Below are 25,767 nucleotides of genomic sequence, written 5' to 3'. Positions count from 1 at the left end.
TGAGCAGTGTGTCCCTCGGCCCTCTCTGGGAGCCATCCTTGCCCTGGAAGAAGCTATGGGGGAAGCAGCAGGAGTGTCCCTGTGGGGCACGGGGAGCTGCGCAGGCCACCAGGCCCCCAGAGGAGGCTATGGGAGACTCACCGCATACTTGATACCGGAGAGGTCCACATCCGTCTCCTGCAGCCAGTCGTAGAAGTCCTGGGCGTTGTCAGTGGGGTCCCCCTCGCCGTAGGTGGCCATGCAGAAAACCACCAGCGAGTTGTCTATCTCTGCCAGGCTGCTCAGGTCGGCCTGGAGGGACAGGAAGGGGCAATGCCACCATGACAGCCTGCACTGGGTCAGGCAGCAGCAGCAGCAGCAGCGGAGGCAAGACCAGTCTGGCCCAGAGCAGCTTCCAGCTGGATGTCGGGGTTGTGGGGTCAGAGGGGACAACTGTATGAGAGGAGGACCGAGGGGTTAGGTATGGCTGAGGGGATGGCACTGGGCCAGGTGAGCAGGGCAGTGAGACGTCTGTTGGGTGGGGAGCAGAGGTGGGGTGGGGGGTGTCTGTGAGGATCAGCAGATATAGCGGATGCGCTCCCATATCTCATACCTCAGAGGAGGCCTGGAGGCAGATGGGCAGTGGAGATGGCAGGGGTGTGGGTGGGAATGGGTGGAGAAGGTGCGCCTGCAAGGTGAGCTTAGGCTGGAGCTGCTGGAAAGTCCCTGCAGCTGGCCCCACCATGACTGGCTGGGACCCTGGGCAGGACCCTCTGCCAGCCACACCCAAGGATCAGATGCCATTCCCTGGCCATTGTCTCATCTGGGGCTGGTGCTCTGTCACCAACCCTCCCAGCCCAGGAAATGGGCAAGCAGGCAGCTGGAAGTTCCTTGTGTTGTACAGTCACATGATGTTGGGGGGAGCACCCCCTCCTCTACCCCCAGCCCTCAGGGATGTGGTTGGGTACTGAGGCAGTGGTCAGGACTCAGTCCTTGAGGGGTCCACGGGACCAATGTGCAGAGATGGCAGAGGGGAGGGGGAATCCGCAGACCCATACTGGCTTCTGCCTAGATTCTCCATTTCAAACAGCCCCTCCCATGCCACATTCTCCCCTTAGCTCCTCTGCCCCTCCCACTACACTAGTTCACAACAGCCCGGCACAAGGCCAGCTGGAGGCTTCCCGGACATGAGCCCACCCAACACCTTGTGGGCAGGGGTGGGCAGGGCCACAGAGAGGAGCTCCTGAAGGCTGGTATGCAGTGCTGGAGTAGATGCCCAAGTGTGCACAGCTGGGCTCACTGGGCCTGGGAAGAAGATTGGTGGCAGCTGCGAGACACCTGGACGCCTGTTCCTGTTTGTCCCTGTTGGAGAGTTCCACACTTGAGCCTCTCCACAGCCCAGAGTGGAAGGACTTTCCTTCTGGCTGGCCGGCCCAGGGCGGAAGCTTACCAGGTCATACTCCTCGGGATCTGCCGCCATGCCCCGCATGCCATAGCGGTGGGCATCCTTGGATAGGCGGTTAGCGAACTCCTCAGCGGTCCCCGTCTGGGAGCCATAGAACACGATGATGTTCCTCCCCTAGGGAAGGCAGACACAGGACCTCAGTGACAGGTGATGTGGTCCCAGCCCTGGCAGGACCTCGGCCTCAAGTCCTGTCCAAGTCACTCTGGGGGCAGCACCTCATTGTCACGGCCATTGTGGTGGAGGAGGGCACAAGTCACCCCAGGGACACCAGCCAGAGCCACCAAGGCAACCATACACATACTGCTCAAGATTGCGCTTCTGGGGCCGGGGATTTAGCTCAGTGGTGCCGCCGCCTGCCCCACAAGTGCAAGGTCCACAGTTCGATCCCTGGTACCAAAAAAAAAAAAAAATTGCGCTTCTGACACATTATTAAATAACATGGGAAAAACACAATGTAAATTAAGTAAAAAAGGAAGCTAACCCCAAATTACTATAGTGTAATTGGGTGTGTGTATGGAGAGGAGAGAGGGCTGAGGGCTTGGGTTCCAGGTCCCCCACACGGATACCACTCTCCATGGGCACTCAGTCCCCTGCACAGACTGGTGTGGTGTGCGGGGCACAGCATCCTGTACACTGTATTAAATCCAAATCACCATGGTTAGTTATGATAGCTAATGCAAGGCAAATGCTATGAAAAGAGCTGTGATGCTGCACTGTCGGGATAATGACAAGAAAAGGGTCTGTGCATGTTGGCTGAGACTGCAGATGTGGGGCCCGAGGATGCAGACGGCCAACTGTCCCACCGAACACACAGGCTGGCCCTGCAGCTCAGTGGCAAGGCCCTGGCCCAGCACACATGAGGCCTACTTTGATGCCCAGCACCCAGTATGAAACAGTAAATTAACTAATGACTGTTGAAAACTGTGAATAGACTAAAAAACTCTGAGGTTCAGACTTCAAAATGGATAAACTGTATGGCATATAAATTATGTATCAATAAAGCTATTACCCCAGATAGATAAATACATGTGTAATATATCCAAGAAACCTTGGAAAAATAACAGCAATGGGATGGATGGATAGGGTCCAACACTACTAGGTTGTCAAAGTATAAAACTTCAATTGTAAACCATATGGTGCTGGATGTAAACAGACAGCTAAATCAAGGAAATAAAAAAATAGATCCAAGCATATATGGGAATTACGTGTATGATAAAGGAGGCATTTCAAACCAAGGTGCAGGGGAGCTAAGTTCTATTGGATGGTTATTTAGTCAGCTGTGTGAAAAAATAGACTGAGCACTTTGGGAGGCAGAGGCAGGAGGACTAGAAGTTCAAGTCTCGCCTGGGCAGCTTAGTGAGACCTTATCTTAAAATAAAAAATAAAAAGGGCCACAGATGTAGCTCCGTGCAAAGGCCCTGGGTTCAATCCTCGGTATCCCACACAAACAGTGTAGACTGCCTCTATACCTCATGTCTTATACCAGAATTCCCGATATATCAAATTTTAGATATGAAAAACCATAGAAGCACTATAAGAAAAATGGATGAATACCTTTATCTCTTTAGTGTGGGGAAAGCCTCTCTATGACACAGGAGTCATAAAAAGAATAAAGCTGTGTGACTTTTATTCACATACAAAATCTTTTCAACTCACACCACAGTCAAGGGGTTCATCTTCCTAATACTTTTTTTTTTGCTACTGGGGATCAAACTCAGGTCCTTGCACTTTCGAGGCAAGCGGCGGAACCACTGAGCTAAATCCCTGGCCTTCCTAATACTCTTAAGGAGTCCCTTGGGAAAGGTCAATCTTGAACAGAAAAAAATGGAGAAAAAAAAAATCTATCAAAAAGGAAAAAGACAGTTAAATTATGAAAAGCTACTTAATCCCACTCATAAGAAAAAAGCAAATCAGCTGCGCTGAGATGTCATTTTAGTCTAGCAAGAGCAGGGTCTATTCTTTTTTTTTTGGTACCGGGGATTAAACTCGGGACCTTGTGCTTGCAAGGCAGGCAGCGGCACCACTGAGCTAAATCCCCAGCCCAATCAGGGTCTATTCTAATGCTTTGGTTTCCTCAAGAAGTAGAGGCTCACAAGACCTGAAGCCAGCGCTCTCAGAGAGATCAGAGGCCTTGGGGGTCTGAGCAGGTGCAGGTGCACAGGGGGCCCAGTGGCCCACCCAGGACTCACGCGAAGGGCAGAAACAGAACTCACCGTCTTCTTCATCTTTTCCACGAAGCTACTCTCTCTGACAGAGGTGGTCCTGCAAAACAAGTGTCTGGTAGGTGTGGGCTGCGGTGGCGTGGGACGCAGGTGTCCCACGGCAGCATGGTGGGGGCCGTTCCTGCCATGCCTGTGCCACTAGCCAGTGGCTATGCCAACACCTGACCTCCGCCTAGCGTGGGGACTCCCTCTTGCAATACCAAGAGCCTGCAAAGCCAAGAGCTCCTGCCCCAGACACATGAGAACCTGCTTCCCTCAAACAAGGGTCAAGGTTGGGGTGCCCCTCTTCTGCCGGTCCACAGCCAAATGGACCCTTGGCCCAACCTCAGTTTCACCTGCGACCGCCCCCCCCATCCCTGCCTACACAGCCATGAGGAGTCTCGCTCCTGCCTCCCCTACTCTAAAGCCTTCAATGGCTCCCAGAGAACAGGGTACACAAGTCTCCCCAGAATCTGTCCACAGCCTCACCAGTCATTCCCCTCCCTGTGTGACAGTCCTTGGGGCTGAATGCTAAGGCCTTTGCCTTCATCCTTCCAGCTCCCGCTCCACCTTCCTTACCTGTCAGACCCCTGCTCTGCCCTCTGGCCCGCTCCTCATCAGCTCCCTTGGCTTCTTTCCTAAGATCCCCTCCAGTCCCCTTTCTCTGTGCTGCGAGCACTTTCCAAAGCCCTGTCCTGGATGAGTCCCTTCCAGGGCATAGCCTGGCACACCAACCTCAGGATCGATTTGGGGACTGACCAGGTCCTCTGACCTCACTTCCCTCCCCTTTTCTTCCCTTTGCCCCTGCTGCAGGGTGCAGGGCCACTATATCAAGCCCAGTGGGTTATCAAGGGCACACACTGGACAGGGCTAGATCCTGGCCTGAGATAGCACAGTGGGAAATACCTTTCTCTGATGGCAAATCATTAGGATATTGGAAATAAGGCCATTCTGAATCAAAGAACAAGTCTGAACACTAAACTATGGTTGCTTCCATTTAAGCCAGGTATAGTGGCTCCTGCCTGTAATCATAGCACTTGGGAGGCTGAGGCAGGAGTATGAGTTTGATGTCAGCCTTGGCTACACAGCAAGTTCAAGGCCAGCCTAGACTACATAGCAAGATACAGTCTCAAAAACAAGGAAGCCACTATTGAGGAAACAAAAGGCAAGCCATAGCATGGGAGAAGACATCTATAACATACATGTATGGGTCAGCTCAGGTCCTGCCATAAAAGACCCTGCCATGCAGTGTTCCAGCGTGGCTGGAGAACAAGAAATCTCTACAAATCAATTAGGAGAAGACAATAATCCAACAGGAAACTGTCCAGCCTTGACAGGTACTTTCTTAAGGAGAATCTCTAAATGCACAGAGAATGCCTGGGAAGGTTGTCAAAGTTCTTAGTTCCCAGAGAAAGGGAAGTATAGAGTGCAGTGAGATAGGTTATATGCCCAGCAGAATGGCTGAAGTGGGCAAGGCTGGCACAGCAAAGGTAGGTGAAACTGTGGGGCAAATGGAACTCCTGTGTCCTTTGTGTGGCAGTGGGACAGGCACAGCCACACTGGAACACTCCACAGCGGGGTCTTTTATGGCAGGACCTGAGCTGACCCTAGAACCCAGCAATTCTCTCTGGCATCCCCAAAGTGCACGTTCACACCCGGGTACCGGAGACACGTGGGGTCCACAGGACACGCTGTGTGGGAAAGCACCCTGGGGCCACACTGAATGCATGCAGAAGGGATGAGCCACCAGGACTTGCACCAACAGGAAGGAATCGAGCAACGTGGCGTGGGGCAAGGGAAGCTGGTAAGAGCGCATCGGCACAAGTCTGTTACATGACCTTCAGACAGGCGAACCAACCTAGGGACAGAGGTCAGGATGGCGGTTACTCCTGGGGGGAAGGGACAGGAGGGGTGCTGGGGATGACCTTGTCGCTGAGCTAACAGTGATGGTTACCAGTTCATGTGGCCAGAATCACCCATCAGTGCGCTAAGGAAGCACAGTCCTCTGAGGATGTTATAGTTCAATGAAAAGCTCACACTTGAGCTGCACATTTGTACATAGTCTGCTTCCCACAACCAGGCTCTCAGGCAGGCCTGGGAGGTGACAAGGCGAGGAGACAAGTTCCCGGTGGGGCAGACCCAGGTGCACTTCCCAGCCAAGTGAATGAGCTAGGAATTCATTATTCCCTAACTAGCAAGTAGGCACAGTAACTCCCCATGCCAGAGTTTTTGCAGGATTGGATGAAGAAGCAGGGTATGAAGGACCCAACCTAGCATGTGAGACATGGCAGGAGCTGGCTCATGGGTGGTGGTTACTGTCACACTACTCTGGTGACTGGGCCACCTGCCAGGTCACAGCCGGGATGAAGGACAAAGGACCACAGGCCACTACAAGGATGCCACCTAGTGCTGGGACAGAGGAAAGACAGCACACGTGTTCCGTAGAGCTGGCCAGGGTCACAGGGAAGATGGTATGAGGTCACAGCTCCTGGACAGGTCGCAGCAAGAGCACAAAGGAGACCCTCGGGTCTGACCCTTCCTCTCCCCATGCCTGGCTGCAACTCACAATCCAAAGGGGACTGGTGCCTCACGTCTCAGGCCCCATGTCCAGGTTCTGCCCACAAACTGGCACAGGTTCATTGGGCCACTGTTTACGGGCACCATAAACCAGAACACTGAAGGACCAGCAGGGGCCAGCGGCACGCGCTCCAAGGCCAGGGGCAGTGAAGAAAGCCAGGCTACCAGGTGTGCACCCTGAAATTCTGAGCCCCAAGCTTCTGTCACCAACCAACCACAAAGCCAACGATTCAGAATGATGGCTGCAAAGCTATCTGGAACCTCTCATGAAACAACACCTGTGGAAAAAAGCGGGCACAAAACTGGATGCACTTTCCACTCACATGAAGTGTCCAGAACATGCAAATGTGAAGGGACAGACAGAAGACAGGAGGGGCCTGGGGCGGGGACTGCTGCTGGAACCAGTTCCTTCAGAGGTGCTGACACTGATTTCAATTAGCAGCGATGGTAGTACAATTTGGGGAATGTGCCAGAAGCCAGTGAATTGTACACTTTAAAAATGGTGCATCTTGGGCCGGGGATTTAGCTCAGTGGTTTTGCTGCTTGCTGCGCAAGTGCGAGGACCTGAGTTCGATACCCGGTACCAAAAAAAAAAAAAATGGTGCATCTTGGGCTGGGGATTTAGCTCAGTGGTTCTGCTGCCTGCCTCGCAAGTGGAAGTTTCCAAATTCGATCCCTGGTACAAAAAAAAAAAAAAAAGGTGCATCTTAAGAAAGTGATATGAATTTTACTACAGCAGAAACTCTAATGAAATTTAAAACAATGGTGTAAAGCTGGGCAAAAAACCCCAAGCCACCCAGCCACTGAATACATCTTCCCTCACATTCAAAGCATACTTGGGTGTAACAAAAGCCCACAGGAGGAAACCAAGCCACACGCCCAGAAATGCTAGGTACACACTGTTCCTCCTTCTGGGGAAAGAGGCCTGACCAGAAATAGGCCAGCACAGGCCGGGAAAGTGTCCCAGGGCAAGCACAGGGCCAAGACAGCTTCCTTCACTGTCCAAATGTCTGTGACATTTTAAAATTAAAATATATTTTATAAGTTTAAAGGAGGGAGAGATGACAACTCAAAGATCCAAAAGTAGAGGCAAAGCCAAACGGGTTCTGGTACAGCTACAACACGCACAGCATCTGCTCATTACACTGGGGACATGGGCTGCTGTGTCTTATGAGCTTTTCAATGCGTGAAGAGGGAAAAGCAGGTTAGAAAGCTGTACAGAGCGGGGAGGCTGTGGGGCTCTGTAATCAAGCACCTGCCTACCATGCACGAGGTCCTAGGTTCAAATTCTGACACTACAATCAATACAGTAAAAAACTTAATGGGAAAAAAAAGGTAGTACAGATAACAGGATCCCACTGTGTTCAAAAGCCTAGGAGATCTACACTAAGATGCCAAGAGCCCTCTTAGGGTTGAGGGATTCTGAATCCTTTTTGGTCTTTGAGGCTAATTTCTGTTTCCAAATCCCCTGCCCTTCTTTTCCTACTAGGACCATGCAGTGCTTGTGTAATTAGAAAGTGAGTTGCTTTTTACTTTGCACCCTTTGGCAGTGCAGATAGATTCACTGGTTGATATGAAGGTGCCTGCAGTAAGGACAACTGGAATTACAACAACCCAGGTGTCAGAGAAGACGCTCTAGAGGGACAAGGCTGCCCATTCTGCACATGGCTCTCACGGCAGCCTCTCTGGACACTCTGCCCACGTCACCTCCTCACGATGCCCATGAGCTGGCACAAGGACACGCTGCTGCCTGGGCCTAGCCTGCCCTTCCTGTGTACCCTCTCGCAACCCCTACTGTCTTTTAGCACATAATTTAACTTCCTCTTCAGAACAACCTCCTCTGCCCCTGGCAGGAAGGTTATCTGTCACCAACTTCAACAGGGCACAGGTACTTTCTGCCATGTATTCTGAGTGCTTCACTTGCAACCTGACTTTAATAACTTTGGGAGACAAGGCTATCTCTGTACCTCTTGTCAATGTGTGCACAGCCTGACTTATGTTTATCATGGCCTTCCAGGATGGCTCATCCCAAGTCCTCTGCCCAGGATCCAGTAGGCCAAGGTGGAGGGAGAAGGCCCCCAGTCCTCTGAGGGTCTGACATCAGCTAGAAAGCCAGTTCCTGTCTCTTCTCAAAGGAAAGCTGTTTCCACAGAAGCCATATCTCCAACAGACATGCAGAGGAAAGGGACAGGAGGCCACCCCACTGCCCAGGGACCCCAGGCTCCCCCACTTTCTAGAGGCAGTGGGGCCTGCAGGTGCTGAGGGTAGAGTTTAGAACGAACCAACTCCAGCTCATCTTTGAGGGCTGGTCCCCTGGGTGAAGGAAGGATCTGAGGACAATTGCAGCAGGAATCATACATTGAGGCAGACACCAAGCAGGCATGGGACAGACAAGCCCTGTCTCTCTGGAGGCCTTAATTCCCACAGCCTCCCCATGCTTTGCAGGTATCTGGAACCTGGTTCTCGCCCAAGGGGACAAAAGTGTGAAGCAGGGAGGTGACTGGTCAGTGTATGACTTCAAAGACTGCCAGGGACACAGGCAGAACATGCTGGCAACATGGATGGACTGGACAGCTCCTGCCTTGGGCAGGGTTTACAGTGCAGGAGAACAGGAAAGGCCTCTTGGATGAGCTGGGAGAGGAAAGAGAGACAGCCAGACAGACAGAGAGACAGAGAGAGACAGACAGAGATGAGAGACAGAAAAATAGACAGACAGACAGGAAGCAGGCTTCCAGGGGCCCCTGGGTGAGGACCCAGAGCTTCAGGCAAGCTCGACGCCGGTTTTTGCAGGCTCAGGGCTGGCCAGGGTGGAGGGGCAGAGGTGGCCCCTTGTCACAGTTGGACAGAGCCCTCCTCCAGGCTGGCTGGCCTTGGCAGTGGCAAGGGGCATGCAAGGGAGGGTTTGGCCGAAGATGTCAGAGGGTAGCCAGAGTGTGATCCCTCCCTGCCCCCAGAGCCAAGCTCTCCAAGAAACATAGGAAATTCCAAGGCCCAGTGCCTGTTCCTTCAATAGTTTCCCAGGGGACAGGAGAAGCACTATGGTCTTTCCTCTCTTCCAGAGACCCAGTCGGAGCAATCCCTCGGGACAAGCGGGAGCCAGAGCAGACTGAGGACCACCCTGTGCCCCAGCAATCTCCTTATGTCCCTGCTGGGTGACCTGTCCCGCCTGAGAAGCAACCTGGAAACTCCCTCTCAATCTCAAGACTCTACTCAGGGGTCAGGGAAGTGGAAGTTACCTGTGCAGCCCAAGGGTCCACACCTTAGACTGCTCTGCCCTGACTTTTCCCCTCTGAGAGCTTCAGACCTAGGTTTTCCCAGGACCTGGGTCTCTCACAGGCAGAGGAGCAGGTGAACGGGGCCTTCCCAGCCTCTGGTCCAAATCCCCTCCTTAGGAAGAAGATACAGCCTGTGAAGCTAGGACCCAAGGGATCAGCATTGCACAGGCTCAGCCAAGCCACGGAGATTGGGGGAGCTGCCCAGGGAGCACCTGACTCTGCCCATCAACCCCACAAGGCAGGCTGCTTGCCACCAGGGGCCCTACCCATCAAGTAGCCCCTCCGTACCACAGGACATCGTGGAGGCTGTACAGGGGCCTGGAACTGACCTCAGGGCAGGCTCATCCGGCGGAGATGAGTATGTGCACCCCATGGTTTCTTGCTCACAACTGCAGCCCTTAAGGAAAGAGGAAGGTCCTGGCTCTTTGATGAAAAGCGGCAGGGTGCCAGCAGATAGCAAGCTCGGCTCTGCCCATCTTCAGTGTGCTGGAACAGGCAACCTGGGCCCAGGGACTTTGAAAGTGCTCCCTGACACCCCCAAGTCCTTTTGGAATCTCCTTGCTTGCCTCTGTCCCCACAAGCCTGAGAACTCTGCAACATCTGGCTGTTCCAGCAGGGAGAAATTGGGAATGGAGACTGCAGCCTCCCGTGATCCCCTGCGGCTGGGGCACATCCCCCCCCCCCCTTTCTGTGCGGACCTAGGGAAGAAGAAAACCTTTCCAGCCCCCGACTTGGTCTCCTTGGTAACTGTTTATATCAGAGGCCTGCTCCCCACACCTCCCCCTTTCCCATTAAAAAGAAAAAAAGGAAGTCCTGTCTGTGAACAAAGCTCTTCTAGCCCATCCAGCCTGTCCAGCCCGCAGCCGGCATGTGCAGCTGCTACAGCAGGGCAGCCGCCCCCTGAAGGAAGCATGCTGATCCAGCTGCCAGGGTGTCTGGGGACCATACTGAATTAGATCTGGTTCCATCCCCTACCACACACACAAAACCACCATGGAGGCCAAGACACTGGGTCTGTGTCACCTGGGATTGTCCCATGTGCCTTGCTCTCCTGCCGTGCACAGTGGTGGACACACAGTGGGGACAGCCCTTCCAAGGTACCCAGCACAAGCAGCTGTCGGGAAGCCTCAGGGTCAGCCATGCACTGGCGGCAGCTGGACCTGGCTCAGAGCCCAGACACCACGTGGCTCCGGAAAGGAGCACGCAAGGTTCTAATTAGCCCCACCACACACACACCAAATTGAGAGCAGGAGTCTGGTTCAAGCTCAAGAAGTCAGCTGCAGCCCGAGTGGGCATGATGAAGGGGAGGGGAGGGAAAAGCACTGAGTCACTTGGATGAACCAAGATGCCCTTCGTGATTCTCTTTGTTCTGTCCAGGCAACTTGGAGAAGCACTGCAACTCAAATTTAATCTTCTGCCTGGTGGGATGATTTCTTTGGGGCCTGCTTCCTGCCTACCTGGGCGGCACATGGGGAAGCTGCTTCTGAACAGCTCCTTGGCAGAGCTTGGGAGTTGGGTGACCGAGCTCTCCAGGCCACAGGGTATCAGGCCCCATGGAGCAAGAGCAAGAGAGGATGTTCAGAAACTCAATGGCAGCAGAGGGAACAGGCCGGCCATGGCAGAATGGGACAGTTGCCTCCACTCCCACAGGCAGATGGCTCCACTAAGTGTCCCAGATCTACCTCCAGAGGCCTGAGACATAAGATTAGGGTTCCAAAGGCCTGCCTGTATGAAAGGAAAGTGCTCTGCTGCAGTTTAAATAAAACCCAGCAGCTCTAAGGCCAGGCTGGAGGGCAGCTGCTTCCAGAGGTGGTGGCCTGGGGCAGGGGGAAGGCTGGAGTACCTGTGAGGGGCCAAGGTCAAAGACAAAAAAGGGAATGGCTTTGTGCTTCTCCAGCACCCACTGTCCATATGTGGTGGTATTTGAGGACCCTGCAGAGTGGGAAAGCTTCGATCCCCACCTGAGGCTGGGGGTGAAGCAATGACTGACCTCCAGGCCTGGGAGTGTCCAGAGCCACAGCAGCCAACACACAGGGCTCAGGTTGCAGCCCTGCCCCCACCCCACCACACACAGCTCCCCAGGACCTAAGGGCTCCCTTCCCAGGGAGCCAAGGCCTTGTCATCCAGGGCACCCTGAAGTTCAGTGGCTGCTGTTAGCCCAAGGTACCCCTCCATGTCCCCTCAACATGTGTTCACAGGCACACACATCAGGGCTCCATGAGCAAATCCGTGCAGCGTGATGGCCTGGTGTGCTACCTCAGAGGTCCCCAAACTCCTTCCAGAGACAAAAGTGTCAGGTGACAACAGCCACCGATACTTTGCAGGAAGAGGCACTGCGCTCAAGGAAGCGCTCAGGCTGTTCAGCCAGTGCCAGGGAAAGGGACACATCCTCTGACACTAAGACAAGGTGGTCTTGTCCAAAAGTGGCCCTGCCATCTCTGAGCAATCAAAAGGGAAGGAGGGTAGGATGGTGGGCACTGTGAGAAGTGAGCTAAGAGAAGTGTGGAACGCCTGGGCTGCGCTCAGGGACCGACCATCAGCCCTGGTGAGTTATTCCACCTTTCCTCTATTAACCTGGCCACTTGTGAAGCAGATGACAACCTCCTGGGCTGCGGCTGTGAGGGGGTGAACTGTGCTGGAGAACACTGGCATGGAATCCTTTCTCTGGTGCCTTTTGCTACTATCTATGCCTGGCTCTGGCTGGCCTGAGGAGCCTTAACAACACTGGCAGGTCAAGGCCCGCAGTCCCCTAGCCCATTTCCCTCTTGTGGGCCAGCTCTTTCCAACCCCAGGCCTTATTTGTGCCAGATTCAAGGTTCTCATTGTGGGTTTTAAATTTATACAAGTTGCATCTGTCAATCATAACTCAATGAAGCTGGAAACAAATCCATATTGCAAGGAAGGCCCCTGGGCCCACTAAGGCCCACCCCTCTCCTCCTGGCTTCCTCTGTCCTTCTCAACCCCCTCCATGCCCTGACTGCCACGGTCACCTGACTGTTGCCGACCTATGGCCAAGCTCTCCCAAGATGCACCTTTCCAGCCCTTCCTGTAGCCTTTTCCCAGCTTCCCCTGGGGGGTCCTAGTCATCCCCGACACGCCCAGTGCAGGTTGCCCCCATGTTCCCACTGTCCCTGCCACTACAGCCGTCACTCTGCAACACCCTTTTCTCCCCCAACTGTGTATGAACCTTGAGGACATTCTGCTTTGTCCCTTGTGCCCCTTATGCCTGGCATACAGAGACAGAGCCACTAGCCACCTCGATTTCACTAGGGACCAGGGAAGGAAGTGAAGTCCCCTCAATAGTCAGGTGGAAGCTGAAACTCCAGACTTGTGGTTGCAGCGGGCCCATTTCCACCATTTCCCCAGAAGCAACAGAGGCCTTCTCCTGAGCACTTTTTTTTTGGTACTGGGGATGGAACTTGGGACCTTGCACTTTCGAGGCAGGTGGCCCTAAGCACTTTTTACAAAACTCATTTTTGTTTCTATTTGCATGTTCAAAGGTGCAAGGACCACCGTGTAGAAAAAGTGACCCTCAGCTGGAAGACGCAAAAACTCTAGCTCACCTCCCATCTGCCAAATGCTGGAGGTGCTGTGAAAATGGTTCGCTATTCTCTTGAGCAGGAAATCCATACAAGATCATGCAAATCACAAGCTCTAAAACTTTGAGTCCACTTTGAGAACACCTGGGGAACTGCCCAAGCCAGTGAGGGCATCATCATATCCTAAAAGCCATTGAGGATCTGAAAGATGTCATTTTAAAAATGCAACGTCTGCCATTCTGGAGCTGGCAGGTGTGCCCAGGGCAAATGGTGAGGCTGGACCCAGGGTCACTGACCCCAAAGGAGTGCTGGAGTTTTGCTGCACACGCTTAAATATGCAGGGTGATGCTGAGCTTAAGGGTAAACTTAGATGTCCATCTCTGGTCACCGTACATGCCCAGATGAGCAGAGTACCCAAGCTGCACTGCTGCCCTCAGAGCTCAGGGACAGACTGACACACACATGAGCTCCTCTGCCACTCAGACATGGTCCTCACTGCAAAGGAGCACAGGGCGCCAAAGCAGGGGAGGGGAGGGGAAGGGGGGTGGAAATCAGAAACATCACTCAAGGATAAATTCAGCATAAAATTAATGGGAAGAAAAAAAGAACAAAAGATCACAGCAGATGTAAATAATGGCAGCAGCCTTGACTTCTGGCTTTCTGTGAAAAGTGTGCCCCAAAATAAATGTCATGTGAGGAAATGAGGCCTTTGTGTCTTTCCAAAATAGTGCCCAGTGGGACGCGATTGGCAGATTCCGACTGTGGAAAACTGGTTAACTGATGTGATTTCTTCCCCATGAACACTGCAAGGGTAGGCTGGGGCCGGGAGGAAGCCAGCAAATGAACAGGGACATGACACCGTGTTAAGGAAGAGATGCCAGGCACAGGAAGCAGCAGCTACAGAACTCCGTTTATGTGACAGTTTGGAACAGTCTCAACTACAGGGACAGAAATAAGATCAGTGGTTGCAGAGGTTGGGGGTAGGGTAGGGGAGACCAAGGAACACAGGGGAACTTGTTCCGAGTGATGGAATACTCTACGTCTTGATTGTGATTCTGACTGTATAACTATGCACATCTTTCAAGATTCAACTGTATGGTTAAAAGGGTTTTGCTTTGTTTTCTGAGACAGATCTCACTACATAGTCTAGGCTAGGATTAAACTCAAGATCTTCCTGCCTCAGTCACAACACCCAGGCCAAAAAGGGGGAGCTTTATTGCGTGTAAATTATACCTGAATATATGTAATCCTCTAGGAGAGAGAAATATTTTTAAATTATAAAATACAGGCCTTGTTTAGATCCTGAATTTAAAAAACAAAACAAAACACTGTTAAAAACTCCAAACAAAACATGCACCAGTCAATCAGCCAATTAGGGCTGCGATGACTGAGAAAGATTAGTGCTGACCTTCGGGAGCATGAGGACAGCTGTGTGACATTTAAAGGTGGAGTCCTTCAATTTTAAGGACAGATATTGTCAGATAAAATGATTTCTGGGGACTATTTTAAAATAACTCAAAGCAGCAGGGAGAGGGGTGGGGGAATTAAAACTGAGTGATGAGGTCAATGTGGCTCACTTTCCTACATTCTACACTGTGGCATTTGTTTGAAAGGTTCCAAAATAGGAAGGGGTATTTTTCTTTAAAGCACCCTCTGGCTCCAGGAGCAGGGCAGAGATTGGAGTGGGGGTGCTGCAGAGCTCCTTGAGGGGAGGGGAGCACAGCCATAAGCACAGCAGCCTGAGCATACGGGGGTGGAGCACACCGAGCGCACAGAATCCTTTGCAGTGGGCTGAGGCCACTGCCGTGGGCATCACCCTGAGCCTAAAGGAAGCTAAAGGTCTGGGTTGTTAGGTAATATTGCCAGACTTCTTTATACTTTAATTAAACTTAAAAAAAATACTGTGTAATACCAGCAATTGGGAGGCTGAGGCAGGAGGGTCACTGCAAGTTCAATGCCAGCCTGGGCTACATAGTGAGTTCAAGCCAAGTCTGAATTACAGAGCAAGACCCAGTTTCAAACCCTACCCCCCCCCAAAAAAAATACTGTGTAAATCAAACTCAGTCACAGTTTGCCACATATACAGAGTTACTACTTATTAATCAACAGCCATTCCATGGGTAGCATCACCCTAATGGGCAGCCCTGTGCTAAACTGGGGCCCCAGACAGGAAGGGATCATACTTCTGCAAACAAATCCCCATCCCCAAGAGAGCCATGCAGCACGCAGAGCGAGCCCTGCATGCCCCAGAGGGGTGAGCAGTGTGCATGTCACTGGGTGAGAGTGAATAGAAGAGGGCTATCTGTATTCATTATGTTGTAACTGCTCCCCCTGAACAAGTCTTTAGCCCACCCTTGCAGCGCTCACCAGGGAGAAACCACATCAGTTAACCAGTTTCCCAAAGTTGGATTCTGTCACATCCCACTGGGCGCTGTTTTGTTTGGTTGGTTTTTTTGGTACCAGGAATTGAACTTGGGACCTTGTGCTTGCAAGGCAGGTGCCGGAACCACTGATCTAAATCCCCAGCCCACAGGCACTGTTTTGGAAAGACACAAAGTCCTCATTTCCCCATGTGACATTTATTTTGGGGCACGCTTTTCATAGAAAGCCAGGAGTCAAGGCTACTGCCATTGTTTACATCTGCTGTTATCGTCTGTTCTTTTTTTTCCTTCCCATTAATTTTATGATTAATTTATCCCTGAGCACTGTTTCTGATTTCCTCCCCTCTCCCCACCTTTTAAATGCTATTAAAAACAGTTGAAAAGGACCTGCCAGTGAGATAAACCAGTTTAGGACCTAGAAGGCTCAATATGAAGGACCCAAATTCCATCCAATCCCAACTAAATCCTAGCAGGTGTTTCATTTTTAAAATTTGATTTTGGTGAACTGGCTCTAAAACTTATATGGAAATGTCAAAGGGGAAAAAAAGCCAACTGAACCTCAGAAGAACAAAGCTGAAGGACTTAGACCACCAGATATCAAGACAGGAGCTGCAAAAAAAAAAAAAAAAATACAGGAGCTGCTACTACAAAGTCACAGAAAAGAAGACAACGTGGTATTGGTGAAAGGACAGGCCAAACAGAAGGTTTAGAAATTGACCCTCACATACGTGGTCACCTGATTTGTGTCAAAAGTGATGCTGATTTGTGTCAAAAGTGATGCACAGTGGGCAGAGAAAGGCTATCTACACACCTGGACATCCACAGGGATAAAAGAAATCTTAAGCCAGTTCACAGGCTCTGCTCTTACCTGTATCAGCTGGATTGTATTTAAACATAAAAGCTGAAACAATCTTCTAGAAGATAACACAAAAGATCATCTTCATGACTTTAAGATTAATTGCTCCCTCCTCTTTCCTCTCCCTCTCCCTCCCCTTCCTTCCTTTCTTCTTTCTTTTTGCAGACCCAGGATCGAACCCAAGGCCTCGAATGAATATGCTAGACTATGCTAGACTAATGCTCTACCACAAAACTATGACTCAATCCTGGTAAAGATTTGTTAAACTGAAAACAAAAACCACAAAGGTTAAGGTTCATCAAAAGACTGACAAATTAGGTTAAGCTTAAATTAAGAACTTCTGGTTACCAAAAGACACTACTAAGAGAATAAAAAGGTAGGCTGAGGCAGGGAAAAGATATTTATAGTATACTTTATCTCAAAAAGGACTGTCACACCTAGAATATAAAGAACTCAGACAAATTGACAAGAAGGTTGAGAACCCAAGACTCTAGAATAGGACCTTCACCAAAGGTAAAGTATGGCCAGTAAACATATGGAAAGGGGACCAATTTAGTGAGCATTAGAGAAATGCAAAATAAAACTAAGCACTGCCAACTCTGGTTGGAGGTGGTCACTTGGAAGGCTGTAACCTCCTCCCTGGCTCCTCTCCTCTCTCTCTCTGCTTTCTGGCTGCCATGGGTTGACTGGCTTTTCTCCATGGTGGCTTTTCTTCCACCATGCCATTTCTGCCTTGGAGCCAGCCAACTATGGACTGAATTTTCTAAAAACTGTGAGCCAAAATAAACCTCTCCTCCTTTAAGCTGTGATATGGAAAGTTACTAAGACTTTATGGGTGCAGTCTGCTGTACGGATGTATTAAACTTCACTGCCCCAAGTGGCTTCCCAGAGCAATGCTGATCTGTGCCAGGAGAGCAGATGCTCAAGCCTCTAGATGCCATCTCCAAAGGGTTCACAGGGAGTGTCTGCTTCAGGCACACATGGGCGTGGCAGCAGAGAGAGCACCCAGGCTCCTGGGCTTCAGGAGGCCAAATCTAGATTGGCAGGGAAGGCAAGAAGCTCACAGACTTGAGCCCCCAGGGGTCCTCCTGGATCTGTGGAGCCCAGGAGCCCATGGCAGAGGCAGAGGTAACTACAGAAGTGTTTCCCATGGCTCAATGTATTCTAAGTGCTTGCTGGTCAGGCTGTAGCTGGCTCACTGGTTTGGGTTTAAAATATCCATGCCCAAAGGTTTCATGCTTGTGGGAGACCACCCTACTGATTATGCCCAAAGGAGGCTGTAAGCAGTGCAGGCTATAGAGTTAACCCCACAACTGGCCTGTTTACAGGAGTGAGTCTGGGGCTGGGGATTTAGCTCAGTGGTTCTGCCACCTGCCCCGCAAGTGCAAGAACCTGAGTTCGATCCCCAGTACCAAAAAAAAAGAAGTGAGTCTGGCCAAGGCCTATGTGCTGAGGTCAGAGTGACTCACACCCAAATTCCATTCCCCAAATTAAATCCTTCTTTACTAAAAAGACAAGGTCAATTATTAACCACAACTTATACTTTGTCTATTCTGTTCCTAATTCAAGAATGCTTTGTCTCTTCCTTTACAAGCCTTGCTTGCATCAGCAACATACCCATAGCAACTCTGTACCCCTTTTACCACAATCTAACTATGATGTCACCAATAAATACTGACAGCTCTGGGTGTTCAGAGCCTTTGCTTATTCAAGCCTCTGCTCAAACACTGCATCATCCCGGCTCCCCATGTATCTGTCTCTTTAACCCTGTCTCTATGTCTTTCTTCTTACCATGCATCCTAGCACCGAGCAGGAGCTCAGAACCCACGGCAGGGGTCTGCGGTAACTGGTACCCAACATGGGACATGTACACTTTGGCTAGACTCATTTCTATGAATAAGCCAATTGCAGGATTAACTTTTTACAGCCTGCATTGCTTACAGCCTACTTTGGACATAATCAATACGGCAGTCCCCCACACATGCTTGTTGGCCTTGTGATGGTAAAGGTAGAATGTCAACTTAATTGACTTGGGGTCTATATCTGGTCCCTCTAATCTTTTCTCTGGCACTGTTTCTTTGCTCTGCTTTGCAGTCACCATGTACTAAGCATCTGTGCTCTGCCACAGCCTTCCACCATGATGTTTCTGCCTTAGAGTCAGCTGACCATGGACTAAATCTCCTGAAACTGAATCAAATTAAACTTCTCCTCCTTTAAATTGTGGGTGTTGGGTATTGTGTCGCAATGATGGGAAAGCTCACTAACACAGAAAATTGGTACCAGAAGTGGGGTTGTTGCTGTGACTATACCTAACCATGTGGTTCAAAACCCTTTGGGGGGCTGGGAATTTAGCTCAGTGGTTTTGCCGCCTGCTGCGCAAGAGCAAGGACCCGAGTTCGATCTCTGGCACCAAAAAAACCCCCCAAAAACCCTTTGGGAGGAGTCTAAAAGGTTTGGAGATGTGAGCTACAGAAGCCCTAGAATGTGGTGGGTGGGGGCCTCTGTAGATATCTGCTCAGCTGATCCCAGAGGAAGACTGAACCCAGTTTTTAAACAAGTAAAATGAATGCCCTATCAGCACAAGAATTATATTCTAAAAATACTTGCTTTAATGGTAGAAGACTAATTTTTCTAGGAGGGAAGGGTGTTATCCAGGGCTGAGATGTAGCTCAGTGGGAGAGAGTACATGCTTAGCATCCATGAGACCCCAGGTTTGATCTTCAGTATCACCACCAACAAAAAAAAGAATGAAAGAAAGGAAAGAAAAAAAAAGAAGGAAAGAAAGAGAGAAAGAGAGAAAGAGAACAAAAGCAAAAGCAGTCACCTAAACTGGACTTGAGAATTAGCTTTGGATAGGAGCCTGTATGCTGTTCACCCTTCCCTGCTTGGGTACCCCCCGTAACCTGCCCGCTGCTGAATCTGGGCTCAGTAGCACAGACTCACCTGGGCAGCTCTCTACTCAAACCTGGCTGCTGGCTTCTGGGTCTTAGACTGGGGCTATCTATACACAGTCAATGTAAATGGAAGACAATGACTCTGGGGCCAGGGATTTAGTTCAGTGGTGCCACCACCTGTCTCACAAGTGCAAGGTCCTGAGTTCAATCCCCAGTACCAAAAAAAAAAAGGACAATGACTCCAAACGCAGTACTCTACAGCCTGCAGAATGATTTCCCGTCTCCTGCAGAAATAAATCCTAGGGAGTGGGGGGTGCAGTCACTTGGCCACACCTGTACCATCAGCTTTTCACATCTATGTATCATCTGTTCCATTATTCTCTTAGTATTTTTCTTTAACTAATTCATCCTTTTTATTTATTTATTTTTTTCATGGTACTGGGGATTAAACCCAGGGCCTTTGCACTGAGCTTTAGCTCAACACCCCCCCACCCTTAAAAAATCTTTGAGACAGGGTCTTATTCAATCACTAAGTTGTCCAGACTAGGCTCAAACTTTAGATTCCCCTGCCTCAGCCTCCCAGAGTGCTGGGATTACAGGTATGTTACCACTCTAAGCCTTTTTCACTTATACTTAAAAGGAAGCTTTAAAAAAATTCCAATAAGATAAAATACTCATAGAAAAGTTGGGCTTGATAACTGTCACTCCCCAAGGCTCTAAGTTGAAGCTTCCCTCCTTAATTAAAAGAAGAAATCTGCAAGTGTTAAATAGTAAAGACAAGTAATGAACTATGGCTCTCCTTGTCAGTATTCAAAAGGACTGCATGAAACCCAACAAGTAGTGACTTCTTCACTTTATAACTCTATGCAAAGGCAGCTCTGTGAACCATCTGCTTACAAAACCAAAGGATCACTGGGTCTCAAGTACTGGGCCTCAAGTAAATCAAAGCTGTGCAACTTTACAAACTTTGACATGCTATGGAAACATCAAGGATTATTAAGGCAAATTTTGAACAGTCCATCAAGAAAGCCCCACCCAAGACTCAGGCTGAAAGGCTCCCGAGCCCTCCCTTCTCTCTTAGCTGGGAGCTGAAGTGTGGGATGTTGCTTGGACAGATGCAAGAAAGAGGAGGGACAAAGGGGATGCTGAGCACCGCCACTTACGTTGTCGAAATTTTGGTGAACTCGGGCATTTCTTCTTTTTTCTTTCTAAAGAGGAACCAGTAGGTTAGGACCCCAATGATGACAGAAAAGACAATCATGTCTGTTGTGCTGAAGAGAGACACTTCTTCGGCAACTGCCTCAGCATTGGTGGCACCGGTGTCCATGTGGGAGTCCCCCATGTTGATCACAGAACTGTCAGGAGAGAGAAATGGCAGATGTCAGCAGGCAGGAGCACAGTGCACCTGAAACAGGTTGGGGTGCACTGAATGCTGTGGCCTGGGCGTCACTCCCCTGCGGCTGCAGCACCACAGAGCCCCAGGCAGGAGGTGTTTGCTCAGAAAGTCTTCTCCAACTGTTGCGTTGCACCAAATCCTGAAGAGTCCAGGGATCTTCAAGGCTGGCCCGAAGGGCTCTGGGAAATAAGTTCTAGCCCTAGCACATCCAGGCTAATAAGAATGTCTCTGGATCCCTGAGAACTTGGGCCTTGGAAACAGTTAATGCTAGGAATGAGACTCATGGTGAGCACCTGGCTTTGCACACTGGGCTTTGAATCACTCCATCCGTTTGAGGTCCAAGTGTGCTAGAGACCAAATAAGTAAGCTTCCAGGTCAGTCCACAAGACTGACCCCAATACACTCTGGACTCCAAGGCTCAGGGGAGCATCCCTGGTTGGCAACACAGAAACTTCTCAAATTGCTGATGATGTTGGGGTTATGTCCTGATAATCCCATCATAAACTGAAAGTATTAAGTAAAAATGTGTTTAAATTCAGGCATGGTGGCACACACCTGTAATCCCAGTACTCTGGGAGGCTGAGGCAGGAAGATCACAAAGTCGAGCCCAGCCCAGGAAACTTAGTGACTTATAAAGTCCTTGTCTCAAAATAAAAAATAAAAAGGTCTAGGGAAGTAGTTGAACACAAAAGCCCTGGATTCAATCCCCAGTGCTTTACAGGGAAAAAGTGTACTTAATATGCGCAACCACTAAACATTACAATTTAGTCTAACCTACTTCAAATGTGCCCAAAACACTTACACTAGCCTACAGTTGGGCAAAATGATCTAACACAAAGCCTACTTGATACTGAACTCTTGAATATCTCATGTAAGTTACTGATACCACACAGAAAATGCAAAGGAGAATGGTTGCATGGCACTGCTCTGGTACCATTGCGAAGTCAGGGATCATTTGTCCATAAAGGTTGTCACATGTTGCTGCCAGGAAAAGTATTGTCCCTGTGATTGCACTGGGAGAGGCCAACCTGAAACTCATACCTGGCCTCTCCTGGGCCCAACCTCCATGCCCTTTCCTTTGCTGACTTTAATGTGCATCCTTCTGCAGTAATAAGCCACAATCCTTGGTAAAAAGCATCTCTGAGTTTTGCAAATCCTGGTAAGATGCTGGGCTGGAGGTGGTGCTGGGTCCCTCACTCACTAGCCTCTGCCCTTGGAAGATGTTCCCTCCACCACTGAACCTGGCAGGAAGGCAGATCTGTTTTTTTTTTAATTTTTTGAAATTAATTTTATTGGTATATTTTAGGGATACAATATAATGACATTCATCATTGGAAATTTGCACCTTTACATAATCTCTCTTGGTTATTTTTTCCCCCTTCCCCTGCCCTCCCTATCTACAAAGACTTTATTTTCATTTTTTATTTTTCTCATATTAATGCCATTCCCTTCTTTCCTTTCCCCTACCCCTCACACTTCCCCTTCCCCTTTGCACCTTTTCTTCTTCTTTTTTTTTTTTTTTTGGCACTGGGGATCGAACTCGGGACCTTGTGCTTTCGAGGCAGGCGCCGGAACCACTGAGCTAAATCCCTGACCCTGCACCTTTTCTTCTTATTTCACATTATCTATTATATCTTTTAGTCCTTATTTACACTCTCAGTTTCTCACAGCAGAGAAACTATTCAGTATTTACACGTGTGTGTCCTATTTATTTCACTTAAGAGTATCACCTCAGGCCAGGGATTTAGCTTAGTGGTTCCGCTGCCTGCCTTGCAAGCAGAAGGACCCAAGTTCGATCCCCTGTACCAAAAAAAAAAAAAAAAAAGAGTATCGCCTCAAGGAGGAAGACAGATCTTCTATGAAGCAACCCAGCCCAGAAGGCAAGGTCCTGAACAGGAAAGGGCGCTTCCACCCTTTCCTTCCAGCTAGGCTGGGCTCAGCCCTGGAATCCGAACCTTCAGGAAACCATAGGGTTGGCCCCAAGAAACAAGAACATCCCAGGGCTCTGGGCGTCAGTCCCGCCGTGCTACAACTTGAAGGGAACTGGTCCTCAGGCCTGGTTCTTTGCTTCCTCACTAATCGTTGTTGTTGCTGTTGTTTAGGTGCTGGGATCAAACCCAGGGCCCCCGCACATCTAGGCAAGTACTCCACAGCAAGCTGCATGCACCTCTGGCCCCCAGGCCTTGTCCTTATTGCTATCTAACCTTTAAGAACAAACTTAACCACTGTATCCCCAGAGAGCACTGTTTATATATAAGTACTAGACACACACTTACTATTTATTCAGTGCTAGTCATATCTATCTGTCCAGCCCAGTCAGCATCTCAGTCAAGCCCACGCACCTTCTGTCAAGTTTTTGAAAATCAGACTGAGAGGCGTTTGGTACTGACTCTGAAAGGACCTGTCCTCCACAATCAGGAAGTAACCGCCCCTCTGAGCCTGTCCCCTGCCAGTGGAGGTCCGCTCAGGATGCATGTGCAGCGTCTGGAAAGCCCCCAGTCGGAGTTCAGTAGCAGCCAGTGTCACTTCCTGTCTCTCCCCCCTCCCCCCTTCTACCTTGCCAGGCAGCCTGGGCCCTTATTTCCCAGAAGAAGAGAGAGACACTCAAGGAGCCAAGTCACCATTTCTCCCCACATGTGTGCTGGCTGCCGGTTGCACAGCTCTGAAGAGGAAACACATTAACTTTGTGTGGTTTCTAAGCTGACAGGGTGCTAGGGAGCAAGGACACTGGCGAACCTGCACCCTTGTATTCACGTTCTTGCCACCCTGGCCACTGCAAGAGACTCCTGACAGATGGGCTACTCCACACACAGCAACCAGAAGGGACCTTTAAGAAGAAAGTCAGGAGCTGGGGATTTGGCTCAGTGATTTCACCGCCTGCCTCGCAAGCACAAGGACCCGAGTTCGATCCCCGGTATCCCCCCCAAAAGAAAGTCAGATCACACCACCTCCTGAGCAAAACCCTCAAATGGCTTCATATCACTTAGTAAAAGTCTAAAGTCCTTCTACAGTGTATGGAGCCCTTTGTGGTCTTGCCCTTAGATACCTTCTTCCCCCTACCTCAAAGGTCACATTGCCTCTTTCTGCCTCAGGGCCTTTGCACATGTTAAGACTCCCTGGACTCATTCTTCCTCCTGTTATCTGCAGGTCTCTGCTCAGACACCATTCTGAAGACTACCAGCCTGCAGTATCTCAGACAGCCCCCTGGCCACAATCCTGCCCCTCACCTGCATAGCACTTATCACTACTTGCCTTTATCACAAATAATTTTATCACACTTCCTGGGGAGTCAGGCTAACAAGGAAAAGTTCTTTGGTGTGTTCCAGACTGGCATATTATGAGCACCTGCAGTGTCAATATTCAATGAATGAATCCATAAATCTCCCTGATTCTAGGGTAGCTGAGCCGGCAGTGCAGGCACACAGATTTTAGAATGGTTTCACAATCTGAAAGACACAACCCAGACCCACTCAGCCAGGTCTTCGGGGCTAGATGACTCCTCTTCCCTCCTGTCTCTCTCACACACGCTCACTGCTTCTGCTCCTTGAGGTCAGAGTCAGCAGCAGATTCCTGCACATGGAGGAAACTGACAGTCACTGCCCACTGTAAAGGGGACACAGAGGGGCTAGAGGCTGCAGGCTGCCCAGTGGCGAAACTAGGAGGCACCCAGCTTCCCTGTGAAGGGCCAGGATCACTGATCCATCTGGCTCCAGCTGTGTGAGTTCCCTGGGGAAGAGAAGGGCATCCTCGGCGCTTGCATCTGGCCCGGGGTGGGAAGGACCCACTAGAGGATGGGAGGGAGGCAGTGGAGCCTGGAGGTGCGTCCTTAACGCTTGCTCTCACACAAGGACACGCACAGCATGCCTGGGAGCAGAAGCCACAAACAAGACCCCAGGTCAAGTCACTTAAACCACACTCGCCCACCGAAGTGCACATAAACCCCTTCTAGCTCTCCAGCCGGCTTCTCTGCAGGCCTCTGGGTGCTGATGTTTTCCTCTCCTTGCTTCTGACTCATTCTCCATTCTGAATATTGTAATGTGCATATATTATATACAATTCCTCATCTAGTAATCAATTCATTTAACGACCAAATCACAGGAATGGAACTCGGTCGTTAAATGAGAGGTGTTCACAGTGAGTTCCAGGCCAGCTTGAACTATATGGAGAGACCCTGTCTCAAAAAAATCCAAAAAACAAATAAAAGCAATATTGAGTTTATACTGTACCTACATGACAATCCCCTAGGACAGAGGCTCTCAAACTTTCTCAGCAAAACTTTCATGTACTCCCTAAATCAAAAGAAGTGGCTAACAGTGCTGCTGTATAGAAGAGTTAGTTCCAAAGCACCGCTGCAATCCAGGCTTCACAGACCCACAGTCACCAAGAGGACACAGTGTGACCTAAGCTGAAACCCGGGACCTCCAGCTACTGCCTGCCGCCCAGGGAGCCCACAGGAGTAGATTTTTGCTGCGTTTGAAAACTGGACACCCCTGCATTTGCTGCAGTGCCCTGAGGCGTCAACCCTGGCACAGTTGGGGGACCATCCCTGCAGTGAAATAACTTTCATGGGGAAATTCTGGCCATCCTGACTGACACTGTCTTCCATGTCAGGTGGTGACAGGGTGACCATGAGATGATCAGTCTGAGGTCCCCACAGGTGCTCCAAGGAAACTCCAAGAGCCCTGTGCAATCCTTTGCCCTAGAAGAATACTCAGTCTGTGAGCTGGAAAGGAACACAGGATGGAGCAGGCTCACAGGCCTAATTCGGTATTTGTCAGCAAGGGAAGGAAGGAAGGAAAGAAAGAAGGAAGGAAGGAAGGAGGGAGGGAAGAAGGGAAGGAGGGAGGGAGGAAATGGAAACAGGAAGAGTAACTTCTTGACTGAACTCAGGGTGTTTACTGATAGTCTCCCACTACCTCAGCAGCTATTATGTATAGTAGCTGCCCTCTTCCTATCGTGCCTTGCCCCCTCCCCTGTGTGACATCATGCCAAGATGGTTGCTCCCACCAAAGAACAAACCCTTCTTCCCAGCATGCCCCTGTTCCCACCTAGAGAGTAACCTAATACTCGCTCACCTCCTACCACCTAGTCACTGGCTTCTCCATTCCCTAGTCACTACCTCACTCAACCTCGCCTCAGCCCCTACAAACCCCACCCCAGTCTCTATAAAAGACTCTCTCTGCCCCGGCCATATTGCTTTTGTT

General features: G+C 50.1%; 1 protein-coding gene across 8 annotated transcripts in view; it reads right to left on the bottom strand.

Moving 5' to 3' along the window:
* Positions 1 to 25,767, bottom strand: part of Por (cytochrome p450 oxidoreductase) — a 68,788-nt gene that overhangs the window by 5,001 nt on the left and 38,020 nt on the right. For 7 of the 8 annotated variants that reach the window (XM_087196281.1, XM_087196282.1, XM_087196283.1 and 4 more), the window contains 4 exons: positions 20,331 to 20,522; positions 3,658 to 3,706; positions 1,430 to 1,558; positions 142 to 291 (listed from right to left, as the gene is read on the bottom strand). In XM_087196281.1, coding sequence (XP_087052407.1) covers positions 142 to 291; positions 1,430 to 1,558; positions 3,658 to 3,706; positions 20,331 to 20,509 — 507 coding nt within the window. In that variant the 5' untranslated portion in view covers positions 20,510 to 20,522. Of the gene's footprint in view, positions 1 to 141; positions 292 to 1,429; positions 1,559 to 3,657; positions 3,707 to 9,826; positions 10,100 to 20,330; positions 20,523 to 25,767 lie in introns of those variants that run through there. The other variant, XM_087196286.1, reaches the window with a different exon arrangement.

The sequence above is a fragment of the Heterocephalus glaber genome, unplaced genomic scaffold (assembly GCF_053883595.1).
Source record: "Heterocephalus glaber isolate CG9 unplaced genomic scaffold, H.glaber_assembly_v1.0 deba00001610, whole genome shotgun sequence".
Lineage (NCBI taxonomy): Eukaryota > Metazoa > Chordata > Mammalia > Rodentia > Bathyergidae > Heterocephalus > Heterocephalus glaber.
Note: the sequence above shows the minus strand (reverse complement) of the source record. Positions and strands in the feature narration are given on the sequence as shown.